The 13,748-nt window shown below is 49.6% G+C and overlaps 1 protein-coding gene and 1 pseudogene across 2 annotated transcripts; both read right to left on the bottom strand.

Annotated features, from left to right (window-relative positions):
- Positions 1 to 2,705: 2,705 nt before the first annotated feature.
- On the bottom strand, positions 2,706 to 9,355 carry LOC120675738 (ABC transporter D family member 2, chloroplastic-like). Of its 2 annotated transcripts, XM_039956947.1 has the most exons (10): positions 8,882 to 9,355; positions 8,050 to 8,236; positions 7,905 to 7,972; positions 7,086 to 7,412; positions 6,808 to 6,972; positions 6,064 to 6,292; positions 5,738 to 5,979; positions 5,327 to 5,648; positions 3,597 to 3,868; positions 2,706 to 3,371 (listed from the first exon to the last, which is right to left on the bottom strand). In XM_039956947.1, the coding sequence occupies exons 1-10, from the start codon at positions 9,146 to 9,148 to the stop codon at positions 3,177 to 3,179; spliced, it is 2,274 nt and encodes a 757-aa protein (XP_039812881.1). In that variant the 5' UTR covers positions 9,149 to 9,355; the 3' UTR covers positions 2,706 to 3,176. The 2 variants fall into 2 exon arrangements, with proteins under 2 accessions (XP_039812881.1, XP_039812882.1); XM_039956948.1 differs by lacking the exon at positions 8,882 to 9,355 and having other exon boundaries at positions 7,905 to 7,967; positions 8,050 to 8,203.
- Positions 9,356 to 10,429: 1,074 nt separating this feature from the next.
- On the bottom strand, positions 10,430 to 13,339 carry LOC120672883 (annotated as a pseudogene).
- Between the last annotated feature and the right edge of the window lie 409 nt (positions 13,340 to 13,748).

Raw genomic sequence — 13,748 nt, 5'->3', positions numbered from 1 at the left:
GGGCCGTGAAGTTGCCCATGAAGAAGTTTATGTCATCGGTAATCGTGCCCGCAGTGTCAGGGTAAGAGTCGTCGGGTGATGACGCGATGAGGTTGCGGATCGAGAGGAGGTGGTGACCCGGCAGACCTCGTACGCGCTCATGCTTGTGCTGACCGAAGAGGCGTAGGTCGCAGCGGCGTTGCACATCCCGAAGGGAAAGGGTGACGGTGTAGCCGCGCCTCCTCGGGGGGGGCACCATTGCCGCGTTCGATAGTGAAGAAGCGATGACACCCTCCGCTGCGACGGCAGGCGGTGACACGCCGGCCTCGACCCTCGTGGGGGTGGCGTGGCGAGCAGCTCTGTGCCGTTCTATGCGCGCTTGTCGTGCGCGTTGGCCCGTGCGCCTTCTGCGTCGGGGCGGTGGAGTCGGAGTGTCAGGGTTGGCTCTGGCCGGGAGGAGCTCCATGTCCTAACCGTTGCCGGTCGCGACGAAGTCGAGGCTCCCGAACCGGAGCACCATTCCTGCCGGGAGCAGGTGTGGCCCGTCCGCCATCTAGGAAACAAGAGGGAACGAAGACAAAAGTCACGCAGCGCTACCCCTACCTGGCGCGCCAACTGTCGGTGTCCAGACCCGGCGGTCCGGCACCAACTAGTGATGATGTTGCGTGGTCCCTAACCCTAGATGGTTGATGCAAGAGGTAACACAGTAACACACGGGTTTATCTTGGTTCCGGCCGCGGGGTCGTACGTCCAGCAAGGGTGTGCGAGGGCACTGTACTATCTTGCACCGGAGTACTTTTAGTAGGGGGTACAAGCGAGGCGAGAGAGGGAGGAAAACTCCCAGATCTCTACTAAGTGGTTGAGGCAAGTGACAATATCGAGCTCTGGAGAGCGTGTGTGTGTGCGGGTTGTGTACGAGATGATATCGCCCCTTTGCGAAGGAGCCCGCCTCCTCCTTTTATAGACTCAAGGAGGGGCGGAGTATATGTACGGGGAGATCGCGGAAGTCGTCGTCTTCTCTCCGAATCGCGGGGTGCAGTGGTCGAGCGCTGTGGAAAGTACACTGTGGGGTATGGCGCCGGGCGTGACAGTTGTCCTGGGCGGCTCCCTGGTCTCGCGGAGATCGCGCTGGCGTCCTGATGGCTCCTGTGAGCGTTGTGGTGGTCGCTGTGGAGGGTACCGTCCTCCATGTGTGGTGTGGCATGGCGGAGCGCCGAGGGTCCTGCAGGCGGGGGTCTTGCTCTGGTCAAGATCCGTACCCCGTCCGAGGGTTGCGCCCACACCCGTCGAGGGTTCTGCAGAGGAAAAAGTACGAGGGGTAGGCAGCACAATGGCAGGAGCAGTGTCGGGCACGTCTGCACAGGGTATCGCAGGTTCCCACAGTGTCGCAACAGTGCCGGGGATGGCGGAGCAGTGACCGGAGTTGGCGGACGGGACTCCGGTCACAGCTGATGTGCGGCATGGTGGCCTGACGTCGTCCGACTCCGCACTCCGCGGCGGAGTGGTTGGCATTTAATGCCTCCGTCAACGGGCTGGTGAGCAGGTGGATCGCTAACTCCGTCTGCCGAGGGGTAGCCTCGAGCGAGGCAGAGTTAGTTCGCTCTCCCGAGGGTAGTTCCGCTACCCTCGAGCGTGTCGGAGATGCGGTGCGCTGTCGAGGGTCTCGGCGGAGAGACCTCGAGCGAAGCGGAGATCGCTCCGCGGGTCTGAGGGGGCCTCAGATGGGCTGTACCGCGGAGCTGGGCCGCGGGCCGAGCGAGGATTGGACCTCTTGGGGACCTGAAGAGGATTCGGGCGTTGTGAGCCCGATTGCCTGATTGCGTTTTGCGTCTTGAGGGCGATTTGGTCCCTGGGTTAGGATGTCCCTAATTATAGTCCCGACAGTAGCTTCAATGAACTCGGCTCATTAAAAATGGACCTTCAAGACTAGCTAGTTTTCTCCATGCGACAACTGAACAGCTACGAGCATGCATGTATAGGGTTTCATCAGATTCACTTTTTGCAAAATAAAATCTCGTAAGTCGGTCGTAACCCAGACGAGGATTTCAATCCTTGTTCGCGCATTAATACGATCAACCAAGGTAAGCTTCTTCCTCCTTGCTCTTGCACCGCCGCTGCTCGCTGCCAATTGGGGCTGATCAGGAGGTTCGGGGTTGGGGTTGGGGTCCTAAGCTGCTGGGGCCTGGGGTGAGTTGTCTCCAGCGTGGTCAACTGTAGAGAGAGGTCTGCGGCAGCAGTGCAGCGGCCGGAGGTGGCGGGTTTTGTGGGCGGGGCGGCGGGAGCCGCCGGCCGGGCGTGGAGGACAAATGTTGGCCTGTGGTTGCGGCAGGAGAGTCATAGCTAGCTCCTGTGGTTGCGGCCGGTGGCGCGGGTCGAGCAGGGTCGATGGCGGCAGCGGCTCCAAGGAGGAGCCCTCGAAGGTGGACGTGCCGGCAGCGCGGGGGCGAGCAAGGTGGTCGGCGGCGCGGGGGCGAACAGTTCCGGCGGCGGCAGTTGGAAGCACCGGTATAGCGAGGAGGAGGTAGACTAGTGTTGTTGGGCCGTTCAGCGCTCGTGGACCGGTTACGATGGATTCAGATTTCATCACCTTCAGTATCAGTATGTAGGTTATCGAGACTGGAGAGTGAGTGAAACTTCTAAGCTCGCGAAATAGGCCCATGTCACACCAATTTGTGGAAGAAATCGGCCCAGCACCCGAGCAGGCCATCTCATACTTTTTCCCTTTCTAGTAATCCAAGTGATTAATTTCATCATCTACTAGCTTCATGGATTCCAAAAGTACATTGTCACGCCAATCTTGAAGTTCCTACTACATGCTTGAAACAAGGAAATTGAGTAAAAATCGAGCGCAACGACTCCATTGCAACTTCTAAACTATGAGGAGGTTCAGATACAGATCAAAGAAGTGGTCACACCAAGATCATAAGTACTACTTGCATCCGTATTATGTACGAATGACCTCTAATGTCTGAGTGCACAAGGGAAGATAGCTATCCTGCCCTGCGGCCCGGGTCGGCAGTCGTAGGATCGTAGCATGGCAGTAATTTTGACGATCCATCTGAATGGTGACGCCCCCCCCCCCCCCCCCCCCCCCCCGGCAGTCCAACTTCAGCTTGTTGTGGGACATACTTCTGATTGGGGCCAAGCGTGGGACGAAAACTGAGGAAGGGGCAAACAGGGGCCAAAAGCTGAAGATGCTATGAAGAGAATGGAGATGAATCTTCAACTGAAATCTGGGTTGTGGTCTTTAGCTCCCAGTTGCGTAGATCACTATGTGTCGACTCGCACTTCGTAATGTACAGGGCCTTGTTGTGGAACTTGAGAAGTGTTTTCCGGTGACCGATGCTTATGTAAGTAATGCCTGCAGCTTCGATCTGACTGTATAGATGAGCCTGAGGGACAATAAAACCAGTCAGAATTGACATCAAAGTAGGCGCCCACTATTTGCACAGGATATGCTCCCCCATAAAAACAATGTTCTAGAATACCAATCCCTTCCCCTTTTCATCCTCTGTAACAGGGCAAAAACATGTCTGAAGTTCAGTGGATGTAAATCTAAGCCTAGCATTCCCATAATTAAAATAAAACGAGTATAGCAGCAGGATGAGAATCATAACCTCATTTGTTTCATCTAGTGCACTTGTTGACTCATCCAGTAAGACCAAAGTGGGCTTAGCAAGCAATAACCGAGCGAATGCAAGACGCTGCTGCTCCCCAAGAGAAAGAACACTGGCCCAATCATGCATACAGTCCAAGCCATTGAAACGAGGCAATATATAGCCCAGCTTGACAGCCTCAAGCACTCTGATCAGTTCAGCAGTGGAGGGCATCTCTGGCTTGGCACCGACTCCATCTGATGTGGAAACTTCAGATAGAAACGGAAGAGGATCTGGTATTTTACAGAAAGAACTTCAACTTAGCAATGCATGCATATTTTAGGAACTGGGGCCCAGAATGCTTTCACACTTGATAGCAAAAATTGTGACAATTGCTTTGTTCCACACATCCACTAACAAAAACAAAAATTGTAGTACTCATGCACACCAATAAGAAGGGTGGGCCTGGTGCAGCGGTAGAGCCTACCGTCTGTAACCGGAAGGTCCCGGGTTCGAGCCCCAGCCTCTGCACATTTGTGTGGGTAAGGCTTGGGGCTTAAAGACAACCCTTCCCCAGACCCCGCACAGTGCGGGAAGCCTACGGCACTGGGTACGCCCTTTTTACTCATGCACACCAATATTAGGAACAGAATCGTCCGTGCAAAACAATACGAATAAGGAAAGGCAGAAGAATCATCCAATTGAGTTTTTTGCTTCTACAGTGTTGGTCAACACGAACTTGCTAAATTCCAATCTATCCCCATAGTGTTGGTCCCTGACCTCTTCCAAACATGTTGATATTGTGTATGATATCACAGTACCTATTCTTTTTAATCATCCAAAAACATTAAGCTTCTACAGTACCTATTGTCTTTAGACTGTAATGCCCACAGGTCCAAAATTCTAACTTTTGTCCTCACTTCCCTCAAAATGTTAACTTAACATAAACTTATTAGGCTCCGTGCCTTTGGGTTTATATGCTATCTAAAAACATTAAGCTCATCTAAACTGATTACTGATTACAACAAACATGGGTCACTTAAACTATACATGTATAGCACTCATCCCAGCATCCAAGTCACACCAAAAGGAAGATTTGTAAACTGAAAGCAAGTATCAATGATGAGCTATGAAAACAAATGGAACATGTTAGATGCACACAAGCTATACATGTATAATTGAATCATTTCCTTCAGAAACCTTCAGAATGCCAAAACCATGATGAATTCAATAAATATAGATGAAATATTTATCAGAAACCACCCTCAGTACAGGTGCCATAGTGAAATGGGCAAATCATGCAGGTATTCATCAACAAACATAGCATGTTCTCTCATAAAAAAATTGAAATATGTCTATCAGTGTATGGGCCTATTTGACTTTGGCAATGCTACAACTCTGAGATCCACTGTCAGAATATAGAGTTTGTAGAATAAAATGAAGTAATCTAAACCACTGTGTTCAATCCAAAACAAGAACAAAATGGCTCAACCAAATGCCCTCAATATTCTAAGAATATATTTGGAGCTAGGGATGGGCATTTCCAAAAATTCTTGAAGCTGGAGTTCTGCCAAACATGCCCAAGTGCCCAACGATATCCAACTGAGTTCAGATTAAAAACAACAACTTATGCTGGCACAAACAATAGAAAGGAAGATTGATATTATCACCTGAGTAATGTTTTTTATTATTATGTTATGGTTCTTTATTTATGAGAAAATCACTGTTTCCAGCAGCATAAGGATAGTTACCTGTACTTTCAGCATCATTATTTGGTGAATGATGAACATCTTCACTCCATGTAGGATAGAGTAATTGCTGACGAAGTGTGCCCAGGACCATATATGGTCTTTGCGGGACAAAGAATATGCCATTGTCTCTTCTTTGCTTGGAATTTTGTAGTACTTCTTCACCCTCTAACTTCATATCGTATGGCTCATCAGAACTTACATTTGAATTTTGAAGCTGCATAGAACCTCTCACATGGTATATGATGTCCCCATTACCACTAGTCCAGAGGCCGGCCAGAGCACGCAAGAGCGAGGTTTTGCCACTTCCACTAGGGCCCATCACCTAAAGGGGAAGATAAGCATGTCATCCTGATCAGGTGTCAGCACTAACATTTATTCTGCTGATATACAAACACTTAAAGAAACCAGTACCAGTAGGTGGTCCTTGTCTTTTAGTTCCAAAGTGAGGTCAGTAATAAGAACATTTCCACTCCTCGGCGTTATCAATGTCAAATTGCGGATCTCTAGAACCATGCATGGATCAGATTGTGTTAGTGATCCATTAAAACTAACAGAAGACCTGCTGCTCTTGAAAATAATGTTGATCCCATCAACGCTATCGCTTTGGGATGATAGAGAGGATGCATTTCCATCCAATAGATCATCAAATTCACCTACGATGAAGAATTTAATGTCATTCAAGTTATCAAAGGGAGGGAGGGAGGGAGGGGAGGGAGGGAGGAAGGGAGGGAGGTCACCTAGACGATCGATAACTGCTGAGAATGCACTAATCGACTGGAATTGGAAAACAATGAGAGAGAAATCACTAAGGATATGATTGAAAGCAGACACTGATTGGTTGATTACTCCAAACTCGATTTTCCCTGAAAAGTACATTGGAGCTACAACTGCAGCTGGCAGAATCTGAATTAAATACCGATAACCATTTGTGAAAAATTCCAGATTCCGAGAAGCTATCAACAATTCCTGCAACATAACATAAACCCATATGAAATACATGAAAAGTTTGTAGTCAATGTTTCTGCCTAAAAAAATAAAAATAAATAAGGAGCTGCAGAGAGTGCCACTTCAAGAACAATAGAAATACAGAGCCAATTACTCTAGTAAGTGACCAGGCATACATACAATCATTAACTGGTTTTGAGATCTAAAATATAGCTCGCTCAGTATTTTAATACAGTAGTAGTCTGAATAAGAATTTTACTATTGCAGCATGGTAAATATATTATTAACAAATTTACTCAATGCAGCAATTTTTAATGCCAAAATGTAACCTGATTGAAGGAAACATTGAAAATGAGCAAGTTCTATGCGATCTGATTGTGGTTGGTATCCAAGTTTCACACTCTAATCCAACTGTCAATAGGCTTAGGCTGGAACATCACCTGATGGTAACTGGTTCAGATGTGATTTTGATAGTGCCAGAACAAACAATGAAATAATGAACAACTGCATATGGTGAAAGGACAGCAGTGGCTTACACTTAGGTTGTCAAAAGCCCTCCTGAAACGATCCAACAACAGTTGCAATTCGTTTTCCTCACCTCCGTAAAAAGCAATTGATTCAGCATTTTCTCTAACACGGACAAGTCCATACCGAAAATCAGCTTCTTTCTTCTCTTGCATGAAGTTGAGGTTGACCAAATTCTGTTGATTAAAGCATATATAAGAAGTATCAATTCTTTGAAGAAAGAAAATAGTCGAACAATGTAATAAATCCAATGCAAGTTAGAGATAAATAGTGCTTACTAGTATCTTACCTTACCAAGGAAGACACTAATAGCAGTGCCCCCAAGAGAGTACACAACAAGAACAACGAATAATGGTGGATAGATTCCGTAAAGGATGTTGCTAAATGATACCAAGTCCACAGCAGCATTAAAAAATGTGAGAGAAAATGCAAGCGCTGTTCCAGTGAATGCGCTGAGATCATCGTTTATCCTTTGGTCCGGATTGTCAATTATTGATTGAGACTGAATCTTATAGAAAGTTCTGTTGTTGAAGTAACGCTTCATGTAATAACTTGTCATCCAAGATCGCCATCTCAATGAAAGGGTTTCTTTTGCATAATCTCTCAATACAAAGAACTGCAGAATAGTGGAAGCAGGAATTTGATAAGTTGAACTGAAAAGTTATAAAATCAAGTCTACAGAGAACACAGTTGCACACCATGTAACATGAGACACAAAGCAAAGAAAGTATGTGACCCCCCCCCCCCGAACAAACGGAACGAAGTTAAAGAAACTGGCAGTTTAGCGGCCATTCAGTGCGGCAAATACAAAATGCTTGCTTGTATGACTTTTGATGGGACAAATTGTTGAAGGAAGAGAAAGCCGTGTTAATTTCAGACAAGAAAAATGACCAGTAATGTGCTGGTGTCTTTGGCACAGCTATGAAATTATCAAAACTTTTGAATATTACATAGCCTCGGAAAGGAGCATTTATTATCTTGGCAGGAGTTCTTTTTCCTTTTGGTCACCAAAAGTGAAATGAAGTCTTATCCAGAGGTGATACAAATAGTTGAAATTAGGCTAACAGCATGAAGAGCAATACCTACATAAGAGCAGCAATATGCTCACCGGAATTCCTCCAGCAAATGCACCCAAGTAGTAGAGAAGTTGCTGGGTAAATTTTTCTTGATCCTTATCTTGCAAAAGAGAAGAACCCCAAAATGTGTTAGCGAGTAGCCTGAAAATGTCATTACTACAGAACACCAAAACATACCAGCAAGGGCATTGTAGAAGTCACGACCCAAGAAGTTAAATCCAACACTAATCCCTGTGGTTCCCAATGTGAGGGCAAACACAGCAGCAAGCCTCAGCCTTGCTTGGGTTTTGTCCTCCGACCACCAGTAGGGGGCAGCAACTTTCCAAAATCTTGTAGCTAGTGTCTTGAGATCTGTACCAGCCCTCTACAAGTACCGGCATGACACCAAAAAGATGAATGCACATTCATCAGCGCACAGGGAAATGGCAACCCAGCAAAGAAATAACATCAAAGTTAAATCTAGGATCACTAAACATGCCTTTGCATGAATTGAAACAGAAGTAAGTGATGGTTTCTAAATTTTGACATCCTCTCCACAGAAAAAAAAAGGATAAATATTCGTAGAGCATTAGAACATATGCACAAGCTAGAGTCACATTCAGAATAGGATAGTGGATTGACCTTGTGAAGTTTACATTAATCCAACAAAGTTGAAGCACATTAAGACGACATCACAACAATGACGCATCCAAATTTGAACCTAAATTAATTCCGTACCTATCTAAAAAGTGGTCAAAACAAAAATGACATCCAACAGGTTTATTTGCATCTAGTACCCAACTCCAACCTCACACCTGACATCACAAGCCGAAAACAGCCCGCTGCGAAATCTACCAATGCAGTGGAAGTGCGCAACTCTAAATCTACAAACCGGTGGCATCAATACTCCAGTACTAGGAACCCCGAAATCAAATTGAGCTCTACACAAAGGGAGTGCCAAGCAGATGACGCAGATAAAAGTGCAGCCCGCCCGCCCCGGGGAAGAGAAGCGTCAGCACCAGAGCATCACCTTTTCCTGCGAACCAGGGGCAGCGGCCTCCCGGCCGTCGGTGGCAGCGGCCGGAGAGGGCGCGACCCTGCGGCGACCGCGCCGGCGCATGGCAGAGGCCACGGACGGAGGGGGCGGGGGTCCGAGGCGCCGCGCCGCGGAGCCAGGGCCGTAGGCGGAGGCGGAGGCGAATCGAGGGGACGGTCGCAGCAGCAGCGCTAGTGCTGGCAGTTGCGGAGGTTTAGTGGAGAGGAAGCAATAGCATATCGGAGTAGACAACTGCTGCATCCTTTTCGCCTCGCTTTTCCACCCTCTGCAGTGTCTGTCTGGTTGCCTCCGTGTCTTGCAGGGAAAGCTCGCTCCCGTGCTCCTTCCTTGCCGCGGGGGAGCAATGGCGGAACGCCGCGGCGGAGGGGTGGGGTGGGGGGACCAGGTCGGCCGTGAAACGGCTACGGCTAACGGGCCGCGGCTGTTTGATCCGTCGGTCGATGCGTCGCTGGCGTGTGGGTCCCCGACGGAACGGGGCCTCAGGTCATAGTGGCCAGGGCGACGGACTCGTGTCGCGCCGGGGACCAAGGTGCCAGCTACGCCACACGTAACCTATCCATCCAACATCTCGCCGCCGCGGAGCGAGTTGGGCTGCAAAGTGCTCGAGGATGGGCTGGATTACAGGACCGTGCGGCCCAGTTTAAGTTGATGGATTTTGAAATCAAATCAGAACACAAAGCCCAGAAATGCCAAGGGAAAAATGAAGAGGAGGGGGGAAACGGAGAAACAGGATGGGTGCAAAATGCCAGGTTTACTCGGTAGTCGTCTGTGTTTCAAGAACTAGGATATAGGAACTTGTGGTGTCACAGCCAATTTTAGCCGTAGATGTCTGAAGACACCCTTTGGCCTGCATCTCCGCAACAAGACCAGCTGGAAGCACATGGAGCTCAAGAATATCAGGGCGCTGCGGAGCTGGGCATATGGCTACACAAGCTTTTATTTTGGGTAGGCTCCGCAGAATTTAGTAGTAGTACGGACACATGGATGCAATGTAAGAGTAAGCTTAACAATACAGCCGGATGCTTGCATGGGTCTACTTGTCTCTCTGACAAAGTTTTTTGATTATTGCGTCGAAACTGCTGTCTTTCTCACAAAATTTCTTGATTTTTATGTCAAAATTTGCTATAAGTTTACAGTTCGCTTCTCCTTTTTTTTCTCTTACTCTCTCCTCCACCTCAACATTCATTCTGGTTACAAATTATTATAATACTTATATATAGCGGGGTCTTAAATAGCCAGCTATGGATTCTGTAGATCCTCTATCGCTATCTAGAGCTGTGTGATACATGCTGCAATAAGTGGTACAGTCTATTCTGGCACAACACTTCAAGGCCGCTATAAACGCTGTTTAAAACCTCGATAAAAAGGAAAGTGTCATGCATCCATGTAAATACATGTGTCTCTATGTTAGCACTAGGATAGGTTCAACACTGGTTCAACATGTCTTGATGATGCATAGGTTAAAGTTTTCTGCTTAGCTCAAAGATGTCATGCATTTGTGTTAAATTGTGCCAAATGCTGTTAAGTTATGGGCCTGCAAGCATGTTTTATCATGACATCGATGCATTCATATCTGTACAGCTTGTGTGTTCCCTTTCCAAGTATCTCTATCTCTATTCACCATGTTCTACTCCAACTCACACCACTTCAGTAACAGTCTCCACCACCAGCCAGTCAGCAGTGTTTTTCTCTCACACCACTCCAGCAACAGCCTCCAGCACCAACACAGCGAAAGAGTGATTACAGGGTGGGGGGACCGGACGAGCTGCTAATCCGTCGTGCTCAGGATGGGCGGGTGGGCGTAGGGACCCCTAAGCCAGCCATCGGCGATGCGGCGGTTGTCCGCCTCGGTGAGGTGCACGCCGTCCCAGTACACGTACTTGGACGGGTCTGCGCAGGCGCTCACGCCCGGCCCGGCATGCCGCACAGCGCGGCGTGATCGACGTTGTACCTCCCGCCGCCGCCGCCGCTGCAGCAGGCTCGCAGTGTCCCCTCGAACCCGTAGCGACCCGGCGCCGCGGCGAAGTCGATGATGGGCGAGTACAGGTCGGCGTAGACGACCCGCACGCCGGCGGGGGACCGGCCGCCGAGCCGCGCCAGAGCGCCGCCGAGCCGCGCCAGAGCGCCGCGGAGCTGCGCGTTGTGGTCCTTGGACAGCTGGTTCAGGCCCCTGAGGCACCCCGTGCCCGGATCGTACTCGCCTCCGGTCTGGTTGGCCATGACCTCCAGGTTCGCCGGCGCGCACCCCAGCGGCGGGATCCCCGACACGACCACCGTCTTGCCGCCTTCCTTGATCAGTTTCTGCGCAAGGCAGAGGAGACTTGGAGTGTTTATTAATTTTGGATGGATTCCTTATCGCACGCTAGCTGTTGGTTAACCGTTAACCTCATGTCCTACTATACCTCCGTGGCTGCGCAGATGCTCCCAACGATTTCAGGCACGTGTGATCCAGCTTCATCGACGCTCTTGCCGGCGAGCAGCATGACCGCGTAGTCGTTCCAACCGAGCTCCCCGACGACGAACAGTGCCTCCGCCAAGTACTCCTTGCATGCTAAGAGTCCAGACCAAGAGCGCGCCATGAGTTTTGAGTTTAGAGTCTTTAGACTGGGCGAAGCAGCATGTGGATGAACACCAACACCAACACCAACCTCGGGGCGAGCTGCAGAGCGAGGGCTTGAGCGCGTCGAACCACCCGAGCTGGACGCTGAGGGAGACGTTGAACGGACAAACAGCCTCGAAGCCCTTGTCCACGAAGAAGGCCCGCTCCAGCGCCGTGGCTCCACCCACTGCGAAGTTGGCGCCTCGCCGGAAGCTCTGCTTCGCCGCCAGCGACGGCGGGAGGTGAGGGAGACTGTTAGATTTATGGGTTTGGTCTATATAAATAATCCTAATAAATCTCGAAGACTCATTAGCGCTAAGAGGAGGTACACCATCTATTAGTTTCGTATTGCTAATGGACGAGGGTGTAGGGAGTTTTTCTCCATTTAAATACGGACCACATTCCTTATGGAAAAAATACATCATAGATCGCTATACGTGAAGTCCCCAAGGTTTGAGAATTCATAAAAAGATCTAATCTGAGTTAGAGTTTTGCCTCCTCTCGTTGCTGTGCCGACACCGTAGTCTTCTCCATCCCGAGCGCCGGTGCACCGGGAGAGGAAGGGCGAATAAGTTTTTTGGGAAGCGCTAAGCGCGACTGCTCATCTTCTTCGCCACGGCTCATCCTCCGTCCAAGTCAGGAGCAACGCCGGTTGCTGCGCTCCGTTCGAAGGACCGTCTTCATCTCGTCTGCGACTTTCGTCTTCCCGGCGGCTCCCGCACAGTATGTATTTTGTGATCAGATCTGTTTCATAATCATGTTTTCTGATATCATGTTTATGATATACGTACTGTCTAGTATGTTAGAGTCATGCATCCTAGGTTTAATTCTCATTATGATAAATCTAGTTCGGAATTTAAACTTATAGTTGTCTATTTTTCCAACCGAGACCCAACGCTTCAGCTGCATACATCAGATTCAGCTTCAGAACTATCGTCGCCAAAGGGTTTCATCAGACTTGCAGTTGAGTTAATCCCCCAAACAAAGTTCAGTCATGTGCTTGCTGCAAGTAAACTAAAGTTACCGATGAAATCGATGGCCAATCTCCCGTCGGAGGCGCGGCCATTGGGAAGCCCGAAGAAGGTCATCCCGTACGGCGGCTTCGCTATCCATACACCGGGCGTGGCGGTCGCCAGGCCGCCGTAGAGGACGAGGAGATTGCCGGTGTCAGTGTAGGAATCGCCGAAGCTGAAGATGTAGCTGTAGTTGGTCTGGATTGAAAAGGAGAAGATGGGGAGTAAGAGAAAGATCTGCAACAAGACAATTATGAACTTCATTATTGTAGCAGTAGCTCACGAAGATCGCATTTTGAGAGATTGGGATCTGAGTCTTTGTGTGGGTTTCTACCTTTCTGCGAAGACTGGTGGTTGGGTCGGAAACCTTTGATGCAACAATATTCTTATCTTTTGAATCGGTAATGCTAGGACGGAGCAAAAAAATCGGACGCAGGGAGACTCCCACCCACGGCTTGCTTCCAACCTTATCTGTCCCATGTACTACCTCTCCCAGCCATCCATCCACACTGACCCACCTCTCTTTTTTTTTCCTACCCACTGCTTCTCTCTCTGCTTACCCACCGCTTCTCTCTCACGAGCGGGCGGAGCTGCTCTGCCCACTGTGCCTCCCTGCAGGCTTGAGCTTGCTCCGATGATGTCCAGGCTACGCTAGCTCCCGGATCTTCTTCTCCAATGTGACGGGCAGCGCAGGAGCAGGCACAGGAGCGCCGCTGCCTTCTTCATCCTTCGCTGTGTGGCGCGGGAGCAGGCACAAGAGCCCAAGCTCTCGTCGGCCGCCGCGGGTGTGGTACTGATGACGTGGGCCCTTAGTCACGTAGGTGTGGTCGTGGAGCGCCACGTAGGTGCGGTCATGGAGCGCAGAGGTAGTCCTTCACTAACAGATGCCAATGACTCATCTCAAATGGGCCTTGACCAAAAACTCCGTTTTCACTGTCAGGTCTATGTAAAGGTGCCTAATGGTAGTACTGTGTGGAAACTAAAAATACCTTTAAAAATAAAAATGTTCATGTGGTACTGATGACGTTTGACGACCTTGGCCAAGGGGGGCTGGAAGCAGGACACGGCGCGCCACTGATGACGTTTGAGTGCACCATGCTACGGACGGAGCGCCGGACCCGCTGCCGCTCGCCTCGTTCACGCTCACGCTCGTGGACAAGGCGTGCACCCCGCACCCTTACCCATCCTGGGCGGCGGCAGAGGCCTCGACAAGGACAACTCTCCTCCT

The sequence above is a fragment of the Panicum virgatum genome, chromosome 5N, assembly GCF_016808335.1.
Source record: "Panicum virgatum strain AP13 chromosome 5N, P.virgatum_v5, whole genome shotgun sequence".
Lineage (NCBI taxonomy): Eukaryota > Viridiplantae > Streptophyta > Magnoliopsida > Poales > Poaceae > Panicum > Panicum virgatum.
Note: the sequence above shows the minus strand (reverse complement) of the source record. Positions and strands in the feature narration are given on the sequence as shown.